The 27,021-nt window shown below is 39.2% G+C and overlaps 2 protein-coding genes across 2 annotated transcripts; one reads left to right on the top strand and one right to left on the bottom strand.

The window, feature by feature from the left end:
* Positions 1–667: 667 nt before the first annotated feature.
* Positions 668–24,203, bottom strand: HDAC4 (histone deacetylase 4). Its single transcript, XM_068297111.1, is given in 15 exon segments — positions 668–2,180; positions 2,253–2,386; positions 2,453–2,887; positions 2,953–3,072; positions 3,137–4,405; positions 4,476–4,553; positions 4,555–5,438; positions 6,168–6,314; positions 7,350–7,483; positions 7,547–7,620; positions 7,931–8,221; positions 8,557–8,664; positions 13,795–13,907; positions 21,608–21,763; positions 23,548–24,203. Coding segments are annotated over 14 exon segments (3,879 nt in total). The 5' UTR covers positions 21,645–21,763; positions 23,548–24,203; the 3' UTR covers positions 668–2,125.
* Positions 24,204–24,747: 544 nt separating this feature from the next.
* On the top strand, positions 24,748–26,943 carry a6. Its single transcript, XM_068303586.1, has one exon. It carries the CDS (start codon positions 25,188–25,190, stop codon positions 26,592–26,594), a length of 1,407 nt encoding a protein of 468 aa, XP_068159687.1. The 5' UTR covers positions 24,748–25,187; the 3' UTR covers positions 26,595–26,943.
* Positions 26,944–27,021: the final 78 nt, after the last annotated feature.

Raw genomic sequence — 27,021 nt, 5'->3', positions numbered from 1 at the left:
TCATGTAAACCAATAAAAATTTCACATATATTTTATACGGTAATGATTTTTTCTCACATACAAATCGAATACACAAGGATCATGTTTAAGCCTTGTTTCTTAATCTAAATACCAACAATATCAATTGAATTGTTTAATGCTTATTTGCCCTTTTTTTATTTTGCTTTCTCGTTGTGCTATAATAAAATGTTGCTCTCACATTTGTTATTCATTCATCATCATCATCATCAACATCATTGTTATACATAAAAAGTACATACATTCATACATTCAGGTTTACACAGTTTAACAGATAACAAGAGATTTTTATTAAGAATATATATATATATATATATATGTATATATATATTTGCACCTAGGGGTCCTGCCCTACTTTCGCTTCTTCAAATTCTCCCTACGTTTTTTTTTTTTCTTTATCTGCGAGTGTCTGTGTGTGTGTGTGTGTGTGTGTGTGTTATATAGATTAGTTATTGATTGAAATTCTGTTTTGAAATTATGATTTTTCGTTTGGTTTTATTTACAATATAATAGTTTTGCTTCATTTCAGACATTTGTTGAATCGGTTATATCGGTATTCATATTATTGTAACAGCTTTACAATTAGGTATACATGCGTAATTATATATATATATATATATATATATATACATACATATAAGATCTCGGCAACATTTAACAACAAATTTTATTTCATTACTTATATTCGTTAATTGTGTTTCATTTTTATATTTTCATATAGTTTTTAGATTTGTTTTACTCTGCTTTCTATCAGATTGTTCTTCTTCCCACACATTTATTGCACAAACATAATGTAGTAAGCTTTGCGTCCTTTTTTCTCTTCTTCTTGTGTGTGTGTTTTAAAAATAATATAACATATACAATATATATATTTTATTATATCTTGTACTTGAAACTTTGCACTAAACTATAGAGACGAAAAAAAAAAAAATAATAATAGTTATAATTATATTAATTTTTATAGTAATTATAAATTGTACAAAAAGACTGTTTGTTGTTTTGTTTTTGCTTTTGCTGTTGTTGTTAGCAATTGGTTATAAAGTTATTAATCATATTCTTAATCATTCTTAAATACGAACTAAAAAAAGCACACTAAATAACACATACATAAGTATACATACTATATATATATGTACATATATAGTAATTCTTGTCCTATTTCATTTCTCTCAAATAAGCAAAAATATAAGTCAAAACGGAAGATGAAATGAAGAATAAAATTCTAAGGTTTTTTTTTCTTTTCTTTTTATAATAATTGTTAAGTGAAATTCCATTTCACATGAAAAATTATGATAAACATTTTCTTTATAGTATATAGATTTACCGTTAGCTTGTGTTTTACATCATAAATACATCGTGTTGAGTGTGTGTGTGTGTGTGTGTGTGTGAATGTGCGTGTTACCGCCTGCTAAGCCCTGATCTTGATCCCAATTAAACATAACGAAAAAAATGATTAAAACAGAAAAAATGCCCAAAAATTGTTTATAACAATTAAAGAGAAACAACAACAAAGAAATCTATAGCTAGTTTTGTTCAGATATATATATAGATATACATATAATATCTTGTATACAATTTTTAAGTGATTTCCTTTCTTCTCTCTCTTTGCTCTCATTTCGTTTTGGTTTCTTTTTTTTTTGTTGTTTTTTTTTTTGCTTGTGGCCCAGCCACATTTTGAACTTTAGGCCTTAATTTTTCTACATTTCTCTTCTCTACATTCTTTCCACTCTCATTTCTCTTCACTTCTCTTCTCTCTGGCTCTCATTCGTTGGTACAATTTGTGTCTATGCTTAATTTGAGGAATGGGGGGTAGTGGTAGGTGGTAGGGTGAGTTTTGTTTTGTTTTGTTTTGAGTATAACAATGTGAAGAGAGAGTTGATTGGCATTATAGGCGACAGATACGACAATAGAAACCACGACGACAATGAAGAATTTGTTAATGAATCCTGTTAGATGGATGGATGGAGCTATAGATGATGGAGGGCGCTGGTGTGCATCATATCCATTCAAGCGCACGACGACAACGCTGACAATGAACAACAACAAATTTTTGTTTGTAAACAACAATAACTAAATGTACATTGAGCAGATTGCGTCGGGGCTAAGCCTATTTGGTTTCATCCTGATCCATCGGCTCCTCTGAATCATCGCGTGAAAGCGTTCTAAAAATAATGATAAGATATGTAATACACATTTATGTTTTGCTTAATTTGTGAATGTTTATCGTGACTTACCTATGCAGTGACTGCATAGATAGACCGGCCATGGCATTGACCGTTTCAGATTCATCGTGCTCAATTTTGAGAGCATCCAGGGCCGAGAGTCCGACTGTATGCTCCAATAATCGTACGCAGGGCCAATGTGTTTGCTGTTGAACAATATAAGCGAAATTATGAACAATTCCCTTGTCTGTCTTTCTCTCTCTTTCACTTACCTGTATGGCTATTGTCCGTTGCAATGTATTGATGGCATTTTGACATGGCGGTCGTTCGAGCTCCGTCTTGGCTATGGGTGCCGCTGGATCGCCCAGCAATGCGCGAACACACTCTTGGGCCGAATCACATATAGCTGCCAGATCGTAGCCTCCCTCAAGAGCAAGGACCACCTTGCCATTGGCCAATTGAAGTAATTCGCGTGTCATATAGCCAAAGCATGCCGGCGACACATGATAGCCACCCAGAGGAGCTGGATGACCGGTTGCAGCATCAAAACCAGATGAGACAAGAATAATATCCGGATTAAAGTACTTGGCAATGGGCATCACAACGGTACGGAATGCAGCAATATATTCGGCATCGCCCAGCGGAGGATTTAAGGCGCCAGACCATGAGATATTCACATTGAAGCCGAGACCAGCACCAGCGCCGCACTGAAAAACAATAAAAGATTCTGTGTAATTGTGTGGGCAGGGCCGAAATGGGGGAGTCAACTCACCTCAGTGGGACCGCCTGTACCGGGAAAGAAATTGCCATCATCGTGGCGATGTATGGAAAGGTATAGAATGTCGGGACTTTGGTAGAATGCTTGCTGAGTGCCATTGCCATGATGTACATCCTGCGAAAAGAACATACAAAAAATGAGATAATGCATCATCAATCGGTCTGGGTGCGGGACGTACCCAATCCACAATCAGAATGCGTTTTACTTCTGGCAAACGCTGACGCAGCAATTTCGCGGCAATGGCAATCGAATTGAAGAAACAAAAGCCCATGGCCAAATTGGCCTCAGCATGGTGGCCGGGCGGCCGGACGACAGCGAAACCATTGCGCAAATCACCTTTGGCCGTTTTAAAGGCCAAATCAATGACACAGCCGGCAGCCATGCGAGCCGCAGTGGCCGTATGATGCTCATTCCATGTGGTATCGAGATCGACACCCAATCCACCGCATGATAGACGCACAAAACTGGCGGACAAGGTGCTCTCCAGCTTGGGACGACTCAGCTGACACTGATTGGAGCCAAAGAGCATGGCGTGAGCCTCTGTGTGGACTGTCTGTAGTTCCTCTTGGGTGGCCTTGCGGGCACGCAATCGATCGCAGCGCTTCACCAGATCCGTTTCGTTTAGACGCGCCCAAACGCTCTGCAAGCGTCCACTGTGCTCCGGATGCAGCGAATTGTCGCCACAAATACAGCTGTGCTTTAACATCAATGGATCATAGGCCAGGCCAGTGGTGATCTTGTGCTTGGAGTTGGATGTCGAATTGTTGCTGGAAAGTGGCGGCGATGTGGCCGCAGTCGATGTGTGTGGATGTTGCTGCTGTTGACGCATCTGGGCCGCATAGACAGCGGCGGCGGCGGTGGCAGCCGAACTGCTGCCCAGAAACTGACGCCGATGTGGCAGGGATAGATTGACGGGCGGTATGTGATCAGCCGACGATGAGGTGGCTATGGGCGTTGGCTGCTGCCCAGTGTCTGGTATCTGGCTGAGACCATGTGGTCCCAATGGCACCAATGGACTGCTCAATGTGCGTGACAATGGACGCATCACGACTTTGGCCAGTTCCTCCTCCTGCAGGTAGAGCAGCTCCCGCTGTTGTTGCAGGTATTCCTGATCGCGGGATTTGCTAACTGATTTGCCGCCGCCAAGTGGAGCGGCCCGATAACCCACCGGGCAGGTAATAGCGGCAGAGGAACCACCCGTAAGCGCAGCAGCAGCTGTGGCCGCCGCCAACGCTTCGGGCAGATTCTGAGATGTGCTAGTGGCTATGGTTGTGGTTAGGACTGTTTTGGGCGGTTTCTTTTTGTCGGTCAAGTCCATGACCTCGGCCGAGGAATCGTCCTCCTCCTTGAGCTGTGGCTGCTCACGTACCACGGCACCACTGCGTGTGAGAACAGCTTGACGTAGCTTCTGGGTAAGCACCTGGTGCTCATATGCTTGACGTTCCGCCTGCAAAAGGAAATTGCAAAAACAATTCAATTGTCTTTCCGCTTCTTTTCCTGCCATTCTTTTCACTCACCTCGCTATTCTCGTAGTGAGTTTGCGCCACACTCAACTGACTGGAACCTGTTAACATGGGATGACCCAAGGGCAGGGGGTGCTGATTGTGTTCTGCCCAATGGCCGATGGCCCTGCTTATGAAGATGCACTTGCGCCACTTGGGAATCTGTTATGGGTGTGCTATGTGGCGGATGATGACCACTGCCTGCACCACTACTACCACTACCACCACCACTAGCAGCAGCAGCAGCCGCGGCAGCTGCATACAGGGCATGGCTATTTGTGGGCGGCAATGTGCCAGCTGCTGCTGCCGCCGCAGCCATAGCAGCGGCATGGAGATTAACAGTCGAATTGGCCAGACCGCCATGCAAATACGACGATGACGATGATGGCAGTATGGAGGAGGCGGCATGTGCTTGTGGCGGTGCCACATCACCTACCAGCGATGCCTGCGACGATGATGTAGATGTGGCCGATGCGGATCGCACCACTGGCGATGGTTGTTGCGGTGCAATACCCGTGGCTGGCATCATTCCTAATGGCCCAGCTGCCGCCGCCGCCGCCGGCGGCTGTCTGCCAAACGGCAGACCCAATGGATTGTAGTATGTGGGAGGAGCAGCTCCAACACCGACACCAGTTGCCACATGTTGCTGGAGGGCAGCAAACATGGCATAGTTAACATGAGCCGCCGATGCCGCCTGAGCGACTGTGGCGGCGGCAGCGGCTTGTGCCTGATTACTATTTGTATGGGGTAAATGCGGACGTCCCAGTGAGATATTCGGCAACGATGGCGAACTAAACAATGGCAAATCATTGATACTGCTCCGTTGGCCCGGCTGATACTGTATGCCCTCCTCCTCGTGCTCCTCCTGTATGGGTGCACTGGTCGGTGAGCCGCGACTCCCAACGACGCCGACAGCCAAAGTGGATTGCGAGTTATTTGGCGGTGAATTTGGCCCCGAATCAGGTGTGCTATTGCAGTCTAAATTGGGAAGCAAGGAAAACGACATTAATAAGCATCTCTTCATGGATAATTGTATATATGTTTATATATAGTTTTGCAATGGACAATGGCAGCGCGAAAGAGCATCAGCAGCAGCAGCAGGAGCAGCAACTTGGCTTGGCTTGGGTTAGTTGATTAAGTTAAACATTAAGAACAAAAAACGATATTCAACAGATCGTGCGGCGGGGCGGGCTTCTTCATCAATTTTCAAGGGGTGGGAGGTCAGTTGGTATATATTTTAAGAAGAGCAGGGTTAGATTATAAAACAACAACAACAACAAAAAGAAAGCAACAACAATAATAAGATTTAAACTAGAGAAAAAATAAAACATTGAAATCAAATGAAAAGCTTAACAATAAATGTCGAGCACTTAATTGATCCATCCCTGTCAATCAAGGTTGATTCTCCTCCATTTTCGATTCTTGTCATCTTTGTCACCAACTGACCGACCGATCACCCACCCCGCCCACTCTCTCTTTATATAAATCTCATGTCTGTAATACAGTTTAATTTAAATATCCAATTCAATTGGCAAACAACAACAGAAAATAAATCCCAAACATGTTCCAAGCAGTTTCGAGCAGTTGACGCCGCCTGCAAGTGCCCAGAGCTTCCATTTGAATTTAGATTAGATTGGTTTGGTATAAAACACTATGTGTGTTTATTGGTGTGTCTCTCTCTGTGTGTGTGTGTGTGTTTATACTTACTTGTTAAAACAGAATTCTTCTGCTGTCTACGCTGTGCCGCCTGCAAGAGGCGTTCATGTCGTCGTGCTCCAGCTGGACCGCCAATCCTAGCCTTACGCTCTATAACACTCTGTTTAAGGCGTATCTTCAGCAGATTTGGTTCGGATGCTATGATGATTGTTGTTTTTGGTTTTATTTTGGATTTTTTGGTTTAATATTAAATAGAAAAACATTTGTTTGGCAAGTGTAAATGTGTGTGTGAGTGTGTTTGTGTGTGTATGGAAAGGATTTTATCACACTCACTGTTAGTTCATTAGACAGATAATTAAGCCATGCTTGCAAATCTTACCCAAAGCTCTATTAATCAATATTCTTTCAAAAAATCTCAAAATTTTCATTTCTCTACGCATTAAACTAGCTAAATAATAACCTAAACTTGATCAACAAGCGTTTAATAGTATCAAGAATATATAATCTAAGATCAAAACCCTTTTGTTTAGTTCTAGTACTTTAACTAAAATTGTAAATAAATAAAAATTGAAATGTTTTCTCTCAATATAAACGCTTAGTTTCTAATCAATCTCCTTCTATTACAAGTTTAAAAAACCTAAGAAAATCTAAATCAGTTTAAAAAACTTTCATTTTAATCATTTATTTGTCTTAAAATGCCGAAAAATATTGTTGAATACTAAAATCTTGAACCTAAAGTCCTTCTTCGTTCTCCCTTTCATGGGACTCGACCCTAGAGAAGTAATATTTTTGGACACTTCATTTTGCTTTAAACTAAGTTTTAAGGAACTTTAAATATTTGAACTTTTACGAGAACTAACCGAATGAATATATTCATTAAAATGAGTAAACGAAAGCTTACAAAGAAACAAAATCAATTTAAAATGAGTATTATAATTTGTCTTCCTTTTTATGCACTGGCTGATCCTTGGGGAAGAAAATTAAAGAAATTGATCGATCTATCTGTAGATTCGCCAGTATTTTAAAGTATAGCCTACAATTGACACTGTCTTGCTCTTAGTTATATTGACGTTATCCAAATCAAAGGGTATTTTTTTTTTTGTTGTTTTCGTTTTTAGTATTTCATATAGAACAAACGGCAAGCATTGCAGTTAGTTGCAATTTCATACGATAATATTTCTACCTCCCACAAAGACCTCTGTCTTTTTATTTCTATTCTTATAGAGAACTCACCTGTCTTTCTGAGTGGAAAATCAGAATCATATTTGAGCAGTGTTGGTGGTGGCGGTTGAGGTATTTTATACGGATGCGCACTGGTCACAGTGCCCGCTGGCAAGGATTCACCTGATGAGCTTTTCACAACGCCACTGCAGTAAAAATTGAATAGTTGATAAGTTGAAGTTGGATTTCTTTTGGATTTCTTTACATACCGATTGCGATAGGGAGATGTTGTTGTTGTGCCATTTGATGCAGCCGCCTGCGATTTCCGACTCATAATAAAGTACTACAGATGGAGGAGGAAAGAAAGGGAAAACGTTTAATTGTTTTCAATTAAGGGGAGCACTAGAAATGCAGTACACATGAATAACCAACTGCAGATCTGCAATAACTTTGAGAGTTTGTTATGGTCTCTTCAATTAGAAATATTGTTTCATCCAAGAGGGTTTTCAAGGGACAATACGACGTATCCTAAGGGAAACATAACATTCGTCACATTGGATTTGCTAAGGATATATGTATGTGTGCTCTGCATTTCTAGGGCCAAGATAAAAAAAAAAAAAAAAATAGATTCAACTCTTCAATTGGCCAATTACATTGAGAAGCTGTTTGACTTCGGGACTGGCATTGGCGCTACAATTCTCCTTACGCTTCATCACTTCCCGTTCACGACGATCGCGTTGTTGTTGTTGTTGTTGTTGCTGCTGTTGTTGTTGTTGCTGCTGCTGCTGCTGTTGTTGTTGTTCACGTTGTTGTTGTTGTTGTTGCTGCTGCTGCTGTTGACGATGATGTTGATGTTGCTGCTCTTCGGCAACATTCACAGGCGTTGGCATTGTTGCATGTTGTTCCCGCAATTCCTGGTAAGCGCCATGTGAATGCACCGCAATCTAAAATGAATAACAATAACAATTTTAATTTGATTTTTGTAGAATGATCTATTGTTGTTGTTGTTGTTGTTGCTGCTGCGTATTTGTCATCCAAAATCATTTCCGGTCTCTCGCAAAAAAAAAAAGGCATGATGATAATTTTATCTTATACATATTTTGATGTTTTCATGTCTCGCGCACTCGGCGTCGTTGTCGTTGTCGTTGCCGTCCGTCGGTCGGCCCACGCGCCGGATTCTCTTCCTCTGATCATCAACCAAACACCAACAACACAGACAACAACAAAAACAATCAGTCGACATCGTCATCGACTGGGATATTTTTTTTGGTTTACTCACTTGATATTTGTGCTGCAATTGCAATTTATGCTCCAGTTCCATTTGTTTCGTTTGTTCCTGAAATGTGTCAAATAGCCTTTGTTTTTGCAATTCCTGATTCTTTTTGAGCTAAAGAAAGAGACAGACAGGGAGAGAGAAAGAGAGAGAGTGTAAGAGAAAATTATTGACTAAGAAAGTGTGAAAGTCAAATGCGAAAGAACGATGAGTAATTATTAGGCCAATTTGATCAGCACTCATGACTCATCACTCATCTTTTATATCCGATCTTCCTATTTAATACATAATGATCATTATTGACTATAGCCTCTTGCCCATATTAATTCTCATCTGTATCTCCGGTCCGACATGATGTTTTCAATAAGAATAAGAACTTTAAAATGACCCTCGCACTTTTTTTATACACAAGTCTGAATCATCATAATAAGTTTCCGATTAGTCGCTGTTTAGTTCTTAGTAATCACTTAAAAATATCAATTATTCCACGACAATCGCTAAAACAGATCACTTGATAATCATTTAGAAGATTGATTTAAGTTAGTTGCCAAAATGTTAACGTATAATGTTCAATCCTTTAATCTATTTGTGATTGAGTGATTGTAATGGTATATACAGGATCTCATTAGGATCAATCATCATTATCGTTTGAGTCATTTTGAATAAATGGGCAAATGATTTAGTAGAGGGAATCAATATTAAGAGATTCGTAAGCCACAATTCGATCTGAATCACTCCTGATCACTAATTATCAGACTCTTTCCGTCATACATACATAGGTTCAACATATATCAGCCACCCAACCAACCCCACCCCCTCCCCACCATCAATATAATAATAATGTTGTTGACAATATGTTTCCATGACCTTAACGTTGGCGTCTTTGCCGATTACGTCTCCACAGACGCGCTGAGAGAGAGCGCGAGAGAGAGAGTAACAAAGCATGGCCCTACCTGCTGCTTTACTCTCTCCTCTTTCTCTTTCTTTTCGTGTTGCTTTCTTTTGCCACACAAGTGGCCAAAACGCCAAACACAGAAGAGGCATAAAGAGGAAGCGCCGCTCAGCACTCGGAGAACCAACACAACCCAAAAACCCAATAATAAATAATTTTTATTGAAATATGCGAGAGATTTTTGTTGGCTTCATCTTCTTCCCACACTTTTGGAGCACTCTCCTTGCCTTTGACTCTCTTTCGATTCTTGTTTCTGTTTTACTATTTATTTATGTCTAGAATCTATTATGCTTTTCATGTGTTTTGTTGTTTTCTTTTGTATTTTTATTCAAAATGTTTTCTTTGGCATGTTTTTTTTTCCGCGATTTGCTCGATTATATATCTCTTTGATTTTTTCCGATTTTTGATATTTGAAATTTTATATATATGTATTATATATGGTTTGTTGTCTTGACGGAAGGCGCTTTCATTACAGTTATATTTGATCGACTGGCAAAAAAAAAACAAAAAAATACAAATTTCTAAGCAGTGGGAAGAGAAGCTCCCTCTCTTTCTCCCTCTCTCCCACTTGCACTTTTCTCATTGCGCTCTTTTCTCTTAGCGCATGCCAGACAAATGGGCGTGCGTCGGCGTCGTCGTCGCAGTCGACTTTGACGTCGGCATCGATGGCATTGCCTGCTGATGATCATCGCCTTTTACCATATGCCAAATGTAATTCCTAGAAAATGCAACACACAGTCAGTCACCTGACCCCCCAAACTCACTCCCCGCACCAGCCCACTCACCCTGACCATTACATCCCCCCACCTCCTTCCCCCCGCATTACATAGTAGGAGGATGATGATGCGAAGGAGAAGGGGTAGATTGGTGGGGTACCTGCCCACCCCAATTCCGAGTATTTGCCATTTGCCTTGCACAACTTTTGTCAGTTGTTGTTGCTCCTGCTATACAACGGACCAAGTGCTATAATTATAAATGGCCTATGCTATAATTAACGGGGCAAAAGACGACAGAACAGCAACCGCCCATATAAATAGAATAAAGAACGACAACAACAACGACAACAATTTGTTTAATGATGATGCTGCTCTAATAGAACGACAACAACAAAGAGTGAAACACAAAATTTATTGCTAATCTATCGATCTAAATCTTACAAAAACATTCCCCAAATCCTTTTTTGAAGCTGTCATAATCGATTTTCCCCACCCACACCAAACATTGTGGGCATGATGGTTTACCTTTTAGTAACAAGTCAACAAATCAACTAGTAGGTACATATATCATCATTTTACTAAATGTTAAGTAAGTCTGCCTTTTGTTAATTTGTCTAAATGAAATTCTTGTAATTTCGAGATAGAGAAAATTGTGTAAAAAAAAAGTTTATTTTAAAGAGATATTTTAGTAATTAGTTGCTTACTTGGCCTTCAAGTGCACCTGCACAGCAGGCCCCAACCCTTTCCACCTTCCACTTACCCACCACATTGGTGTACCCCCAACCCCTAGCCAACCATTCTTTCATTCTTTCAATCTTCCTCCACCCACCTTCTGCCTCCTACGTTAATTAATTTCACTAATTTACATTGCGTTAGTTTGAAAACAACACACAAAAGCATTTTCAATGATTAGCAATTTAGCAATTTCGATAAGTATAGTCACAAGTTTGATGGTGAGGGGCAGCGTGGGTGGGGTTAGGGATAGTCTAGCTTGGTATATATAGTATATATATGTATGTATATATGTACGTATGTATGTATATATGGCATGATATGTCCGTCGTATATTTTCTCTTTTAAAAATAAAATTCACAGAAGTTTATAAAACACAAAAATAAATTCAAAGGAAGGAAAAATAAAAATAACAAAAACGGCAATCGCTTCAGGCATACAGAAGTAGCACAAGCAACAATGGGGATAAGAAGGACGGGTCGGGACGGGACGGGATGGGACGCCGAAGCGGGATGGATGGTCGTCTTGTGGAGAGGAGTGCGAGGGTGGCTGATGGCAGGCGATAGCCAGCAGTAGCAGCACAAGTAGGAGGCAAAGGCGTGGCCAGCACTTTAGCAACAACTACAAAAATAACAACAACAACAAGCCATCGAACAAAAGAAAGAATAAAGAAACTAAAAATATAATCAAACAAAAACAAAAGAACAACAAAAACAACGGACAAAATCCGCATATTTAATTGTTACAACGACTTTGCAATACCCTTCCGCATTAACTTGGTCATTTCATGATCTATTTGGCAAGCAATCGACTCGTAGCTCACGAGCTAACGAAAGTTGGTGCTCGGATAGCATTAAGATCTCCTGCCAAGGAAGCTTTCACTCATCTCTCTGGTGTTTTCAAGAGAGTAGAAGGACAAAATGTAAACGATCAGAATGAGAGTGCAATTTAAGCCGACATTAAATTTACTCTCGCAGATTTCACTTCGGCCAACGTTCGTCTTCTATCGCTGTGAATAGTCGATCATGTTCGGCTCCCTAGAGATGGGGCCCCCAAAAATAGACTACTATTCATCTCAAGTTCTAACTTTGACTTTTTACACTCGTTTCACCATCTCTCTGAGAGAAGGAAGAGGCGTAAAGCAGGTGAATTTACCTGCACATTTTGATACTGATAAGTTTAGACTCGACTTGAGTAAGTAACTTCTTTTGCGTGTAAGGAATGGAGGATCCACAGTAGAATCACATTAAAAGCAACCTTAATGTGCGAAAACAAAACAATCAACTGGCAGCTGTTCATCATACCCCAAAAAACGAGAATATAAAAACAACAACAACAACCAGGCATCAATTAGATGTTGTCGATGCGCTGCGCTGTATGTAGTTCTCAGTCTTTGCTTCTTGCTCACCACGATGATCTCCTCTCATTTGCTCTCGCTTGCTTTTGATTGTATTTTTAGATATTTTTATTTAAAAAATGCGCAAAAACTCATACAATACATATTTTCGTAGTGAAAACAATAAATATAGAATCATTAAGTTGTACACGCGGATATATTTAGATACATATACCCACTACTTAAAGAGAGAGAGAGAGTGAGACTGTGTGTGTGTGTACAGCAAACGGAGGCAACATGAAGCAGCAGCAACATCAGCCAGTCCACTAAGCGGCGGCAGGCAGCAGGCAGGCAGCCAGGGTGGCTGAGACGGGCAGGGGGAGGAGGAACATGGGGCACGAAGCCAAGCAAAAAGTATAAATAAAGCGCAAGGCAGGCACAGTTGATGATAGAAAACAAGACAAACTAAAAACCAGCCACATAGCTAGCCAAAACTAAAACGAAAGCAATCCAATTGCTAGATCAACTAAAGGATACCCTTTTACGAGGGCTGCTTGCCCCTTATTGCCATCAAGTTGAAGCTGAAATTTCACGTTTTCAATTAAAACACAAGACTGTTTTTATTACCATATACATACAGGGTATTTGAATGCAAAGAGACAACAATAGGGAAAAAATGTGCCACATGCCGAAACTTTTTGCTTAAGTAGGCGGCTAGGCTAGGCTAATGGTAAAATGGAGGGGGTCTAAGAATGATAAACGAATTGTGCAGGGGGGAGGGGGAAGGGGAGAGAGAATCTCAATTAGCAGACCCCCAAAACGCAGAGCAGAGATCATGATCATAATGATGATGCTTGCTAATGGGACAGAGTCATATACACACACACACACACACACACACACACACACACAAAATAATAACACGCTCAATTCAAACGAAAACAACACACAAAAACACAATTGATACAATATTGACACTTCTCTTCTGGAAACTCTCACTGTGTGGAAATGTTTGCCAATACGTACTAGGAAACTTCAAGTAGTAGTCCGTCCAAACATTCCTCTAGTGACTTTTGTACATTCTTATCTAATTATACGAACAAATATATACATATATACATCCATTCGACTGATATCATTGTCGTCCTATTTGACGTCAGTCGATTTCCAAGAAAATCCCACCAACCACTCCTCTTAGCAATTTCTCTCAACTCTGCTAGATAAAGTTTAAAATATCTTGGTTACTTATTAGCTGACTTTTAGTTGAAGTCATCGAAGCATTTAAAAGAAAACTCTAGACAAGTCTGATGGCATCATCATCATCATGAAATGATATCGTACAATTGTCGTGATATGGCAGTTTTAACAATGAAATCAAATTGATATGACCGAAACGATTACTAAAAATAATCTTTTAGTGACGACTTTTAGTCTAGCATTACGCTGATTTAGTAATCAGTTTACATATGTATAGTTTTAATGACTGTTTCAGTTTTCATTGTGCTTACCTCCATGATCTGCTGATCGATATCAGGCGCTGGATGTGGCTTGTAATCCAAAGTCAAAACACCCGATGACATGCGAAGTAAGCGATCATCATTTCCGGCTTCTGATGGCAGATCTGCGAATCGTAAATATCCATTATTAAAATACATTTCATTTAAGCACAACAAATTATATGTTAGTATTGTAGATTCATATTCATCTGTCATAGAATTGCAGGCTCCCCAAAAAACATGATTTAAGCAAAAACTTATCGCAAGAGCTTCGACAGATTGGTTGAAAAGGTTTCCATTGATTTTGCACCAGGACCGGATTTTGGAGCGGGCAAGTGAGGTTGCTGCCCAGGGAACTTTACGAGAGAAGGGCCGACAAGCGACAAACTTTGAAACAGACTAAAAGTAGCCCCTTACTTGTTAAAATTTGGCCCTGCTTATCATTAAGTGATAACTAGCTGTTTTCCTATCTATGGCAAATGATTTTGTTGGTATGAATCAACCGATTACTACAACTTTTATTTATAAAATACAAATCTCACTTGTAATTCTCAAAACCTTAATGTTGAAAATCGCGATCTTAAGGACTAAATAGATTCACAGAGGGAAGGATGGCAGTTTGAGTGTCTAAACTAAAAGTCATTCACAATTTACACGAGTTCGAGCTAATACATCTGGATGAAATCTTATCTACAATTATTATTACATCTCATGAAAGCTGGTTTCAACCGACCATTGAGAGTGTACCACACATACTCCCAACCCCCACCCCAATATCTTTCAAGACAGTCTGTCACTGTGTAGCGAGAGACGAGCAGGTGCTAAACCATAGGTGAGGCACAAGGCAGATGTAGAAAACGAGCGTGCGTGCAGTTCGTTGAGGAAGGAGCGGAAAGGAGGGGTGGCGCGGTCCACCGGACGGACATACCCAAAAATAGCAGAAACCAACCGCAGCAAACCGTGCCAAGTCGTCAGTGGTAGTGTCTCTCTAGTAATAATGTGTGTGTGTGTGTGTGTGCGTTAGTGTGGTGGCATGGGTGGTGCTGGTGGGTCGGTCTATTGCCTGATTATATAGATAAGGTCGAGCTTATCAGACGCTTTTTAAAAATAAATCTAAAACGTATTTAGCTTGCTGCGCGTCGTCGTCGTCGTCGAATTGGACCTCGTAGGTTCGTCTACGTATGTGTATATATATATGTGTGTGTGTGTGTGAGCGAGTGTCTTTGACTATTTTTAGTAACCTTGTACAAGTTTACAAAGATTACATCGTACGAACGACGTTCTTTTTTCTCTCATTTTTTTTTAGATAAGTTTTTAACGCTGCCGTTGCACGTGACGACAACGTTGACAGCATTGCGAGCGAGCAAGTGAGATAGCTAGTTATCTAGCTAATAGAGAAGAATCATACCAGTTCCGTTTCATTTTGGTCTTCTATGTTAACTGTAGTTAGGGCTGATGTCGTATCTCTTCCCTCTCTGTGAGCTTTTGGCACGTTTTAGCACTGGTAAACTAATTTGATTTGCAGCAACGCAAACAAAAAATTATGAAAGCAAACCATACACAAACACACACTCACACAAATCATTCAAGCACGAATTAGGAGGGGGGAACACTAATTCAAAGTTTTTGGTTTTATTTTATTAAGTATAAGCCAATCTAGAAAATAAAAAAAGGCTCTATTAACCCATTTAGGGCCAGTCTTATATTGTAGAAGGCGAACAAGGATACGTAGGACCTCAGAATTAACTTTAGACAGTATTCATGCCATTTTCTACACTTTAGCTACTTAAATTCTTAATGAAAAGCCTTAAAGTGATGCTATTTCATTGAACAGTCTTAACTTTATTAGAGGAAATCGTTTCGTTAATATGGTCTTCCTCATTTCCCCCGCCCAACGATAAGGTTTTAGGCAAAAACTTTTCAAATACGCCCAATTTTTCTATTTATGAGTGCGAGGTGTGTATACGAAGAACACTTTTCATTGATAATTTTTCAATGACGATAACATTGTCGTTCAAAAAGGAAAAGAAAAACAAAAGTGAGAGGGAGAGTGAAGAGAAAATGATTACGAGTATGAGAGAGAGAGAGAGTGACAAACAAAGAGGACAACAAGTGACCGTCTTAAACGTTAAATTAACAAAAAGTTATTGTGAATACATTTCTGGTATTTTATCTAACAAAAACAATTGCAATTACACTTAAAAATTTGTTATTAGTTTCAGTTCTCTCACCCTCTCACTCATTCATCGACAATTAGACGACAAAAATTTATTTATATGTATATGTTTATATGTATTATACAACTGGACGACGACAACTAATTGACTTATGACTAACCAAAATGTCCACAATTTAAGTTTTCATTCACCACACACAATACATTTCTCTTTGTATCGCTCGCTCTCTGTCACTCTCACTCTCTCGTTTATTCTCTATTTCTGTTGTTCTTGCAGCCTAGTTAATTTATTAAAGCTTTTGTTCTTTTTGGGCAAGAAATTGATTTTAATTGAATATTGGTATGAGACATAGACACATAAATAGCGGGGAGCAAATAAGAAAGAAAGAGAGAGAGAGAGAGTGAGAGAGGTTGAGTTGGTGAGTGAGAAACAAAGACAGAAGTTATATCTATATATAGATCAGATCAGCCAACAATAAACGCATGTGCATATGTTATATACTCTCTGTCTCTCTCTCTTTCTCTCCTTCTCTCAATGTTTAGGCCGTGACCTGCTGCTGCTTTTGCTTCTGCCTCTGCTGCTGCTTCTGTTGCTTGTTTGGCTTGCTATTCTATATATAGAGAAGCATTTATAAATCGTGCATGGCTATAGGGAGTATATTTAGAAGCAGCAACCGCAATATTGCACAAATAAAATAGAAAGGCTGACAGCTAGGACAGAGAGTGAGCGGGGCGGGGCAGTGTGAAGAACTATGAGATAAAAACGCCAACAAAAGCTTAAGTTAACATCTTGAAAAACTGTTCTCAGCTGATTTCATATCTTATTGGGGGGTAAATCATGTTAGACATCGATTAATCATAATCATAACTAAATTTAACAAGTTTTTTTTTTTTTCCATAGAATAAAAAGAGACTGGACATCACTAACTATTAATTAAAACAGAAAATAAGCTTGAAATTCAAGTAAAAAAAAAAAAATAATGCATTTATTTCACCAACGTTTCATGGGAATCGGGGAAAAACCCCACAAAAGGCAGAAGTCGGACTCAAAAGTCTGCCATGATGAAGTTTGTATACCCTTGCAACTTTTTCTGTTACTGTCCACAAAAACTGATCGTTCCATTAGTAACTACATATATGAGATAGTAATTTATAAGTTTATTAATCTCACGTATGTACATATTAAATTTCTATGTAAATCGTTTTGATCAAAGTCATTCTTCTCTATGATATAGTGATCGTGAATACATTCTGCCTTTTGATCAAAATGAATATACCCTTTAAAAAGGGAGAGAATGTAACAAAGTGGTTAGTTTTTCTTCATAAAATGCATAACAATTTTAATCAATGAAATTACGACGGGGTTAATGGAATTTTTTTGAGTATCGAGAGGGGGAAGCCTTATCGTTGTGACCGCCGTGCTCGACTCGTTGTATGTAGTTTTTCCCGAGCAAAATAATATAATTGAATCTAATATTTATACTTGTCGTCTTTCTCTTTTCGTTAAAGTATCGCAAATCGCTGAATAAAAAACCCACACACAATCCCTATTACGGAAATTTACACTAACCTCACTCTTTATCTCCCATCTCTCTCCCCCTCTTAAAGTCAGCTGTTTTTGTTAACGAGCTATCATAATAATCATTATTATAATATTAATGCGTATCTCTGAAGCCATCCATTCATTTTCGCCCACCTCCTTTTCTTTTCTCCGTTTTAAATTGTTCAAGGTCATTAAAATTTTGTGTCATGTTGACATAAAAACACCCTCTAAGTGTGTGTGTGTTTGTGTGGGTGAGGGGAAATGAAAAAGAAATGCAAATGACAATTAATCGAAGTAGAGAGTTTTTCAACTAAACCGAAGTTGATATACCTTTTACTTTTATTTATAAAACATAGACAAATGCTACATAAGCCGCAACTAAATTTCAATTCTAATTAAATTCTTTGCTGGGATCTTAAAGATCTTGATATCGAATAAAATGAGTACGTTAGCTGAGAAACTCATGATATATGAGAAAACAAACAATGGTTTAGCTTATAGACTTAATTAATTTATAAAATCTTAGTTAAATTATAAAGATTAGATATAGAGCGTGACAGATGAACATTTTGAGAGGTTTGAAGAAATTGATACTGGATATTGTTAAGACTAAAACTAGTTGTGAATTACAAGTAAATAAAGCGACAAAGAGACTAATATTGTTTTGTTTTTACTTTTAAATGTTTAGCTCATGGGGAACTTTACTTAATTATATTCATTCATACAAAAGAACTTCCTAATCGAAGAACATATATCACCCCCGTCTCCTTTTATAATACCATATATTTTTGGGCAATTTATCCTATAAAGAGAAAGAGAACAAAACTTTGGCCAAACCTCACAATAAAGCAAACCCCCTAAAAACCCAAATGAAAGCAAAACTGAAATTCACTTCGCTTGTTTTGAGTGATAGGAGGCGAAATAAATGTGTATGTGTGTGAGTATAGTATATCTGTGTGTCTCTGCTTATGTGTGTGTGTATTATGGGGGAAATTTCCAGCGCACGCATTCTAAAAATAGACGCAATAACAAATAGCATTTAGGCTGGGGCTAAGCTGGGTCGGCGGGGGTTCCTCTACTCACTTTACTATTAAGCGCCAGCAGCAAGTGGTGGCTGGAGATGGGTGAATCCTGGGGCACCAATGAAGTTTCTTACAGACCCACCCCTCCCCTCCCCACCCCCACACTCTTTGTTTTGCACAACTTTTCGAGTTAACCTTGACAAATGTAAAGCCAAAAAGCAACAACAAAAACAAGAACGACAACAGAAACAAACAGAAATGATTACCACACACAGATACATTGAAAAGAGAGGCCCGAACGGAAGGGCAGACGGAAAGGGGAGCGGTGGAGCTGGCAAAGGGCAGAGACTGTTTTGTTTCTTTTTTTTCGTTTCGTTTTGTGGGTGGTTGTTAGAAGGTTATACTGACGGCGCAAGGCAATACATAAACCTAACGATTTTATATAACGGTACACATAAAAACACACACACTCACACAACAATGCCAATGCTGGATTTTATTCTTGGAATGCCATTACAATAACTGATGGTAATGGAAGTGGCAAGAGGCAGGGTGGAGTGTTGGTTGCAGGTGGGTTGGTTGGTTCATTTGCTAAGGTGTGTGTGTGTGCGTGTGTGTGTGTGTGTGTGTGGGCAAAAAAAAAAAAAACACTAACTTGTCGCTTCGCCTTCTTCTGCTTCTTCTGGTTTATTGCGTCTTAAACAAATTACGAATCGAGTCTAGAAATAGATTTGGGCGGCAAGAATAACGAGCTGAGGGGGTGGGGGCCAAATGGTAAAGCCGAAAAATGGAGAACAAATTAATCAAATTTCGAACTCGATCCATTTTGGGGGAAAAAAAATCATTAATACAAAAAGTATGAAAAAAACAGTTTTAGACAAGGGAGGCGACACTCCTTCTACTTTAACAAAGAGTCCTTTTATCTCAGCTGAGCTTTTAGATTGATTACTAAAATAACGAAACCGAAATTTTTGAAATAAGTATTATAGTCCTGCTACCACCTGCCAATCAAGTATAGAGTTCTCTTCGAAAAACGGTGGCAACCATGCATCCCTAAAGTATGCAATAGTCAGTGGACATTCATCATTATGTGAACAAATTTTTGGAAAATTAAGTTTAGATATTTAAAAGTTGTTAGACACCTCCCACCTCTCCGAATCCTTGTGACAAATAGTCTTTATACGCATTTTCAGAGATCTTTTAAAGAGCTTTATTATCTCCTGCTCCATATCCTTACGAACCCCAATTAATTCATATATTAATTTCATTAAAATTGTTAAAAAAAAAAAATAAGTAGGAAAATTATTGATAGAATACAAGTTTTTGTTATTCTTTTGAAAATATTAAACTTGATTAGGCTTTAATGAAGCATTTTTATGAATACAGGTGTGCGGGTGGGTGGGTGGTCGGTTGTGTGTGTACTTCTAATGAGATGGAAGAATGCCTTCTATAAGTTATCAATATTTAATACTACTCCTTCGCTCCGTCCCTCCCCTCCTCAATGTGAGTGAAGCGCGTGTCAATTTGGAAATGGATGAAATTGGAGAGGACAGCCTGATTCTGTCCCGATACCCCCTAAAAAAAACATACATACATACTTATGTATGTACATATCTAGTATTCGTACCCGTATCCATATTCAGTCCCCATCAACGTCAACATCAACATCAACGTCATTGTTACATACATTTAATTTTTTTATTTTTTTTTTTCAAAGGCAAGTAAATTTTACGTTGTAGCTGCTGCTGTTGCTTTTGTTGCTGTTGTTGTGTTTTTGTGCTAAAAATAGACCAAAATCGATAAACGAATGTTTTTCTTTTTGGTTGTTGGTTGAGAGTCGGTCCGTCGGTCTGTCGGTCCCGTCTGTTCGTCGGCTCTCCTCTCATACATATGTATGTATGTACATATATACATTTGTAAGTAGACACAAAGGCAAAAGCACCCGAGAGAGAGAGAGAAAGAGAAAAACACACATACATCAAGACAGGGGGACAGAGAGAGAGCGAACGACACTAGCAAGCAAGAGTGGGAGCAGCAGCAACAACGACAACAACTACTACGAAACGAAGATTATGCCAGGGCCAGTTGGCTCCACGTGCTGCTTTGCTTGCTTGCTACTTGGCAATGGCAGTGAACACAGCGAGAGAGGAAGAGAGGGAGAGGGCGCGGTGGCGGTGTTGTTGGTGCTGGTGAGTGGGCCGAAAGTGAGTGAACGAGAATAAGAAATCACTCTCCACCCTTCCCTGCCCGTCCTTCCACCTCTTTTCACTGAACCCACCAAAACAACAAGGTCCTGGACTTTTTTTTTTGTTTCTGCTCCTACTCCTCCTCACGCAATTCCAACACAGACAAACATTCTTCTTCTTCGTGTTCTTTTGGCGTTCCCATCCTTTTCGTTAGCGCTCCTCTTATTCTTATTATTTGAGCTGTCGTCTGTCATGACAACGTCGACGTCGACGTCGACCCCCGACCATGGACAATGTTTTTACTGTTCAAGCCCGGGCAGCAGCTGCTGCTAGCCAAATTGTTAATGGTCATCAACCCACCTCACCCTTGCCACCCTCTATCCACTAGTTACATTGGTTGTACTTCGAGGTTAGGGCAGACGTAAATTTACACCTTGCCGCTACTGTGGTTAAATGTTTGGATTCGATTTCATTTGAAAACAATTTTCCATCACTTAATAACCACTGTAATACACACAGGGGGCACTTTGGACAGGACAAAGCGCGCATGTGTTTCACTGTCTTACATCTCATTCTCTGCTTCTGTCTGTGTGTGTAAGCTTTTATTTTCCGTTAGATATTCTGAGTGATGTTAATGTAACGACAAGTAGATAAATGTATGTACGTACATACATACATACATATGTATCTTAATAGGAAGTGTTACATATGTACATACATACATATGTACCTACATATACAAGTGTGTATAATAATTGGAGATCCAGGAAATAAAAATTAGATAACACGTTCAACACCAAGACAATTTAGTAAAAGGTCTTCATAACCTTATTATTGGGCGATCTTATACACAAAAGTTGAATAAAATTGTAAATATTTTTTTGGGATTTTCACTTACCATGACGTATTGGTATTCTATCGTCAGGACTAGACATTTTGCATAAAATTTGCGTTGTGTTTTGAGGATAAAGGGAGATGGTGGTGGTGTTTTGGGGCAAGGATGTTGGATGGATGGGTAAATGGATGGATGGAGGGAGGACGCAGGAGAGAGATCCTGGAAGAAAAGAAAGAGAAATCAAAATCAGATAATAATTAGATTGGAATTATTGATATTTCGATCTATATAATTATCATTTTAATTTCACAGAAAAAAAGGTTTCCACAACAAACAGTCTCAACTTCAAAAGGAAATGAACAATCCCCCCCAAATATGAATATGAATGTATGCATATGTTTGTATATATGTACATATGTATGTACATACATACATATGTACATATTTGTGTATGCATGGCATTTGTATTTCAAGAGAATTTAAGCGAAATGCATGATTTCAAAATTGTGTTAATAGTTTTTGTATACTCTGCCTCAAATCACATAGGCTATGTGTATAAACGACAACAATAATTGATAAATACATATGTACTATACAAATCCACATGTACATACATACATACATACATATGTATGTATGTACATACGAATTCTTTATTAAAGGGAGGCCGTCTTCTTCTTTCGCCTTTCATAATTAAGAGTGTATAAAAGTCGGCGATCGGATGTCAAATATATGGATTGATTTCGTAATTCATTTAAGATTAAAAAGTTCAAACTCTACTCTCCTCCCACTTGACCGCGTTTGGCATTTTTCTCGCGAATGATAAGCTCAGCTTGAATAAAGGCGAATTTTTTGTGTTTTTCGCATTTCGTAGATATCTTAATTCGGTTCTTTTTATTTTGTCATGTAAGAAGAATGAGAGTTTGAAAAATAAATAGGGATCCAGGATTCAGGACAAAGAAACACAGCGAATGAACGGCGACATCCTTCACAGGAAAATCAATCAAATGAAATTAGCGTTTAAATTGCTTGGGAAATTGCAGCATAAGTTCAAGGTAAACAGTAGTAGAAACACACACACACAAAAAACAAAAACAAACTACTAGTAATTAGTAATAAATAATTAAACAATATAATCAATACAAGAACGGGAAAACTTTTCCGTTTCTATTGATGGTTGTAGGCGTGGTTCACGCTCAGCAGAAGTTTTTATACGGAATATGGAAAATCGATCACTTGTAAAAGATATCTACATAAATTAGATTCGCTATCATAGTAAGTTGAAGTTGTGATACTAAAGAATTACAGTTATGGGCTCGAATTTTAAGAAAAGACTTTAATGTCCGTTATCTTTTACGATTAATCCCTAATCCCTATCCCATCCTCTGTCCCTCATTGTTGTATCTACTCCTCTTTCTCTATGCCATTCTTTCATTTCTTTAAGGGGCCCCATCACACGCACAGTATGCTTTTTTTCTCTCTCTCTATCTATCTATCTCTGTCTAGCTCACTTGGTTTTAAATTGTGACAGTTGTTGCATTTGCCATTTCAGTTGATTTTAATAAAAAATAACAAAGAAAAATAAGAAAGAACTTAATTTTATGAAACGAACCAGTTTAATGCGCTTTCCATTACAACTTCATTTAATAAGCAAATATAACCAAAATTGACGAAAAATCATCTCACACACACACACACACACACTTGTTACATAAATAATGGCGCATTGAGTGTATTGAAGGTGGTGCTGGCGGTGAAGGTGGAAGGGGAGAAGTTGAAGGAGGAGAAAGAGGGAAGACCAGCAGAAGCAACAGCAGAAAATAAGTCGCCGCTGTCGACGCAAGCTGCGCAACTTTGAAATTATTGCGGCGGCTCGAGGCGGTTAAAACAGTAAGAGAGTGAGCGAGTGAGAGAGAGGGGAGCGACGGATCCAATAAGAATGTTTCTAATTTGACAAAAACAAAAAAGAGATAGAGAAGAAAAAAAACAACACGTATGCTTACCTCTTATTGTTATTGTTCTTGGTTTTCCAACTTTAAAACGTTTTCATAATGCCAAAATAACAAAAAATTATTAATCAAAAAATACACCAACACACACACACACATGTGCATACATATATATAATAATATAAATATATGTACGACAAATTCACGACTTTTTTCTTGTATTTGTATTATTATTTTTGTTGTTGTTGCTGCTGCTGTTGCTCTGCTTTTGTGCTCCGTTGCTGGTGCTGTTGTTGTTGTTGCTGCTGCGTACGTATGTATGTATAATTTTTGCGCTCTTTTTCGTCACTTTTTATATATATATATGTATATATACATATATTTTTTCTTATTTCTTTTGATTGTGTGTTTCTGCTCTTGTTGTTGTCACTTCACTAGCAATATATTTTTGTTACTAATACTATAACAATTGCTTTTGCTTTTTTCCTCATCATCATTCATTTTGCATTCCGCTTCTGTTAAGTTTTCCTATTATTTTTTTTTACCGTTTTCTTTTTGCAGTTGATTTGCATACACTAAATTATTTTACTCTTCTCTTTTGCGTTATGTGCAGGCAACTTTCGGTTACCTTTAACACCAAAAAAAAAAAAACAAAAAATTAAATAAGTAACTCGCACACATCCAGCCTAGAGCTCGGAATTAGAGGTGGAGAACTATCGTTGTTACTATCGACGGTTTGGCACTATCGGGGACACCATCGATACTAAATCGACAGGGGTTCTATCGACAGACTATCGATGTTTTACTAGCTTTCGCTATCGATTGTGATGACTATCGACAGTTGTTCACCGCTAACGATGACACTGCGATGATATCGGTTGCTTGTTGCCGCCAATTTTGAATTTGAATGTATATATTGAATACTCTTAATTTAGGTGAATTTAGGCATTATAATGTCTTTTTTTGCCAGTTGGATACTTGTATGAGATAATTGGTCAGAAAAGGGATGATATAAATTTTGACAAGACTTGCATTTAAATAATTAAGCCAAAAGAATTCAAAAACAATTAGATCTACACCGTATGCTTAGAGGTTTATATCTTATCTTCGTATATCCAACTCCAAGTAATTATTAACTCCAACTTATTTTTTTGGCGACTTTCGATTGTTTAGCGATAACGATATATTTGTAAGTTTGGTTCAGGTTCCGATATCGATTGTGTACATTGATCGATAAACTCGATAGTGCCAGCACTAATAAACAAGAAACCCAAAGAAAAAAAGACGAAGAGAAATACAAAAACAAATACAAAATACAGAATAGAAGATAGCGGAACTTAAATTTTTAGATCAAGAAGATGTTAAAGTTAAACATCTAGGAGATCGGGCCGATTAAAACGCGCTTGTTTGCCAACGGTGGCAAGCGGCCACTGCCACCCCCGCCTGTTGAGACGCAATTATGCAAGTGCAGCAATTGCAGCAGCAGCAACAGCAGCACCAGCCTAAACACCATCATCTCCAGGCAAAACTGTACCACCCATTAACCCTCTACAACCACAGCAACCATAATGGGGACGTGAAGATAGTAGAAGTTAAAGCTTGAGCCGAAGCAAAGCAACTGAGTTGTGCACCAATTGAGGAAGCAAGTAAAGGGAGGATAAGAAGGACGACGAGGACGGGGACACGAGGCAACAATGAACATGAATCACAAACAACATTCCGAACCATTTTACATATCGCCAAAACTGTTTGATAATCGACGGCTAAAGCGACGCCGATGCAGATGGCTGGAACGTCTGCGGGAGCGCCAGCTTCAATATATGGCCCAAATGCAGCTTAGGGCGACTGCCACAAAGACTGACCGAGACCAGCGGGGCAGGCAAAAGCCCATAGCAAAGGCAATGCCAAATCGCTGGCAGCAGCAGCACCACCACCAGCAACAACAACAAAAACAACGCCGTCAAGTGGCTAGCCATTTGCCAGCGGATATAACCATTGATCTGCTTTCAGATGACGATGATGAACATAATAATGATGTTGACGAGACCAATGAACAGATGGAGATGCCGAAGAAGGTGAAATCAACAATGGCCATCACCTTGACGGAAAGCATAATTCTAACCAGTGACGATGATAGTGAGGAGAATGAAAAAGAGGAGCACAATGATCTGTTCCGACATCGCCATTTAATCCATTCAAGTTCGCCCCCGCCACTTGCTCCGCTGACGCTCTCTGAAACTGTTGAGGAGGTGACCGTTTCCCTAGTGCCGCGCAGCTCCACAACTGCCAATTGCCGGGCGAGGGCGAGACCCATTAATGGCTATGGTGCACCCGTATCCTTTTGTAATGGTTACTATCCCACAGCAGCAGCAACGGCAGCAGCTACTGGATTTTTGGAGGTGGATGTAGGTGCAGCCACTTCCTTACCCGATGATGAGACCACTGTCCATACAGTTATAGCTAATCGCATCTATGAGCTATCGCTTAGTAAATTACGTGAAGGTCTTGCCTCTAGCGGTATGCCTGAATATTCCCAGGATATATTACCCGAACAGCTCCAGAAATTATCACCAGCATTACGAGCTAAAGTCGCACCACTTGTCGCGCCAATGCCACCGGCACCCATTTCATTAAAACTATCAAGCGATCTAAGCATATCCCTGATCTCAGACGATGATGATGAGAGCAATAACCATTATCACCACCACAACCATCATCACCAGCAGCACCATCAACCGCAACACAAACACCAAAGCCAACATCATCAGCAGTCAAAGCAACAGCAACAGCACCTCCTTGCAACGGCAACCGGAAACAATCAATTAACCGGATGTGTGTCAGACTTAGTGCGTCCTGTGGTAATGGCAGCAGCCGCTGAGGCACATGCGGCAGCGAAACTGCTTAAACAGCAACAGCCACAGTTATCGGTAGTGCAGCATTTACAATATGCTGGTCCTGGCTTAAGGGTACCTGTTGCTCTGGCTCTGCCAGTGATGGCCGGAGCAACTGGAGCAACAATAACAACTGCGGGAACAGGAACAGTAACGGTGGCGACTACTCCACCTCCTCCAACAACTTCACGCCGACGGAAATTGGGTTGAGATTTGGTTGAGAGTCGCTTCAATCGCAAAAGCCATAGCATTCCCTCAGTTTTCCTGGCAAAGACGATGATTTCAATGTATTTTTCCATATAGTTAAGTCTCCAACAATTCATCTTCCTCTCCCCATCCTCCTTCTCTCATTCTCCATCTATCGATCACCCTAACTGACTATCTCTAGCTAGCTATCTTTTCTCTCTTGCTCTCATAATTTTAAGCTTTAAAACGAAACGCGGGCAAACGTACAAAAACAAACAAAAACAAAAAATAATGAAAACCACAAAAGAAATGTAGAAAATGCAAAAAAAAAAAAAAAAACATTTCAATTGCATAGAAAAAAGAGCATAAACAAATTTGTAATATACACATACATATATATATATATATATATATATATATAAATATATATTATATATTTTTTTTCTAGATA

This window comes from Drosophila tropicalis, unplaced genomic scaffold (genome assembly GCF_018151085.1).
Source record: "Drosophila tropicalis isolate 14030-0801.00 unplaced genomic scaffold, ASM1815108v1 contig_158, whole genome shotgun sequence".
Taxonomy (NCBI): Eukaryota; Metazoa; Arthropoda; class Insecta; order Diptera; family Drosophilidae; genus Drosophila; species Drosophila tropicalis.
The sequence above is the reverse complement of the archived record's forward strand: the minus strand, read 5'-3'. Positions and strand labels throughout refer to the sequence as shown.

What these genes read in the sequence shown, in the direction of transcription:
- a6 (XM_068303586.1), top strand. Translation starts at nt 25,188, where the DNA reads ATGAACATGAATCACAAACAACATTCCGAACCATTTTACATATCGCCA.